Source organism: Cyprinodon variegatus, unplaced genomic scaffold (genome assembly GCF_000732505.1).
Source record: "Cyprinodon variegatus isolate N-32 unplaced genomic scaffold, C_variegatus-1.0 Scaffold142, whole genome shotgun sequence".
In the NCBI taxonomy this organism is placed as follows: Eukaryota; Metazoa; Chordata; class Actinopteri; order Cyprinodontiformes; family Cyprinodontidae; genus Cyprinodon; species Cyprinodon variegatus.
Window position 1 is genome coordinate 820201 of NW_015150595.1, and position 1684 is coordinate 821884.

Here is a 1684-nt window from a genome sequence, read left to right on the forward strand (position 1 = left end):
GTGTTTTATGAATCTCTTGGTCATATTTTACATTCTGTCATTGTGGGTGGACGCTATGACTTTTGTGAATTTGTGGCAGCGGCTTTATCAATGATCATGTGGGGGCAATGATAATCTTATTTTGTCTCCTCAGAGCGACAGCAGAAGCAGTCCTGTGCATCAGAACAATGGGAGCAGACGGCAAGAACAACAACTGACAGCTGCAATGAGGCTCATTCTGCTCAGGCAGCTGTAATGAAGACAGAGCGACATGTGTTAGCTTCCAAACCCCCCCAGGCGAACAGGCAGCAGACAGCCCCCTCCTCAGGTGAATTCACACCGTTCCCTCTAAGAATAAGCTCAACACTGCAGGGGCTCCAAACACTGAACAGCACTTTCTAAGAAAAGTTGCCTCAGACGGTGTCACCAGCTCACTGTGTTTGATTATGTCTCTAATTCCAGCAGTAAATGTGGAGAACAATCATGCTGAGAAAGTAAGGACAATGTCCTCTCCAGCTGTGGAGGAACCACGACAACCCGTTGTCTCCTGCCCAGCTTCATCTTTCACACCTGCAACCCGAATTATGCCACCAGTGAATCCACCTTCCAACAATACGGCTCCTCAGAAACCCCCTTCAGATCACACAGAGGAAAACGACAATGACTATGACTCAGATGACGCAAGTAGGCCTGATTCAACCTGTTCATTCATATTATTAATATGCTTAATATTTAAATGTGCATAGATACCTTACATACACTATTGGATCATCAGAAAAATAACATTATTGTCACTTTGGGGTGGAGGTTTGACAGGACCCAAATGTAGGCACTGAAGCTGAAATGGTTTCTTGAAGATTTAATAACAAAAAGGGTAACAGAAGCAATAACAAAAATTTACAAAATCCACAAAAACTGAGAACCAGGGATACTCACATAAAGGGGGCAAAGCAATGAGGACAAACCAGCAACAGTGACTGAACAGGAGNTTTTAGTGAACAGTGAACTTATCGGATCAGTTTGATCAGTGATCCGATAAGTTTATTATGGAATCAGTAGTGAACGTGAACAAGAACGACGTTCACTCTGAGAATAATGAGCGTCACACACAGATCACGTTCAATTGATAACGACACTTTTCATTAGATAACGTCAGGTTTTATTACAGCAAACAGCATGACAGACCAGCATGTCTACTAGTCTGTGTGATTCAGACTCATCTGCTGGTATTTCTAATGCCAGTTTTGCAGATCGCTTGGCAAAGTTTTATAAAGGAAGACTGAAAACTGGCACAGTATTGCCAAACACCCTTCCTGATATGCTTCCACACAGAGAAATACTAGCTTATAAATTTAAGAAATGTCACATAACATGACTATGCACCTATATATATATATATATTTCAATTTGCAAATATTTAAGTGCAAATGTGTTCTTTTCCTTACAGCCACACTGGGATCTCTTGAGTTCAGCCTCCTATATGAACAGGAGAATCATGCTCTACACTGCTGTATCATTAAAGCTAAGGTAAGATAAAACCTACTGGTGCAGGAGAAAATCGGTGACAAAATCATAAACACTTGAACAGAGGAGTGTACAGTGACCCAAAAGGTCCACAGGTCAGAGGTAAAATGAATCATCAAAATCGATCAAAAACTTTTTCCCTCTTAAATTTGACACAATTTTATGGTCGATGAACATCATG

At 41.2% G+C, this 1684-nt stretch overlaps 1 protein-coding gene across 1 annotated transcript in view; it reads left to right on the top strand.

Annotated features, from left to right (window-relative positions):
* The window catches only part of LOC107086068 (rabphilin-3A-like), an 84604-nt gene that overhangs the window by 57625 nt on the left and 25295 nt on the right, over positions 1-1684 (top strand). The window contains exons 6-8 of the mRNA XM_015376809.1: positions 134-307; positions 442-663; positions 1427-1506. Coding sequence (XP_015232295.1) covers positions 134-307; positions 442-663; positions 1427-1506 — 476 coding nt within the window. The remainder of the gene's footprint in view (positions 1-133; positions 308-441; positions 664-1426; positions 1507-1684) is intronic.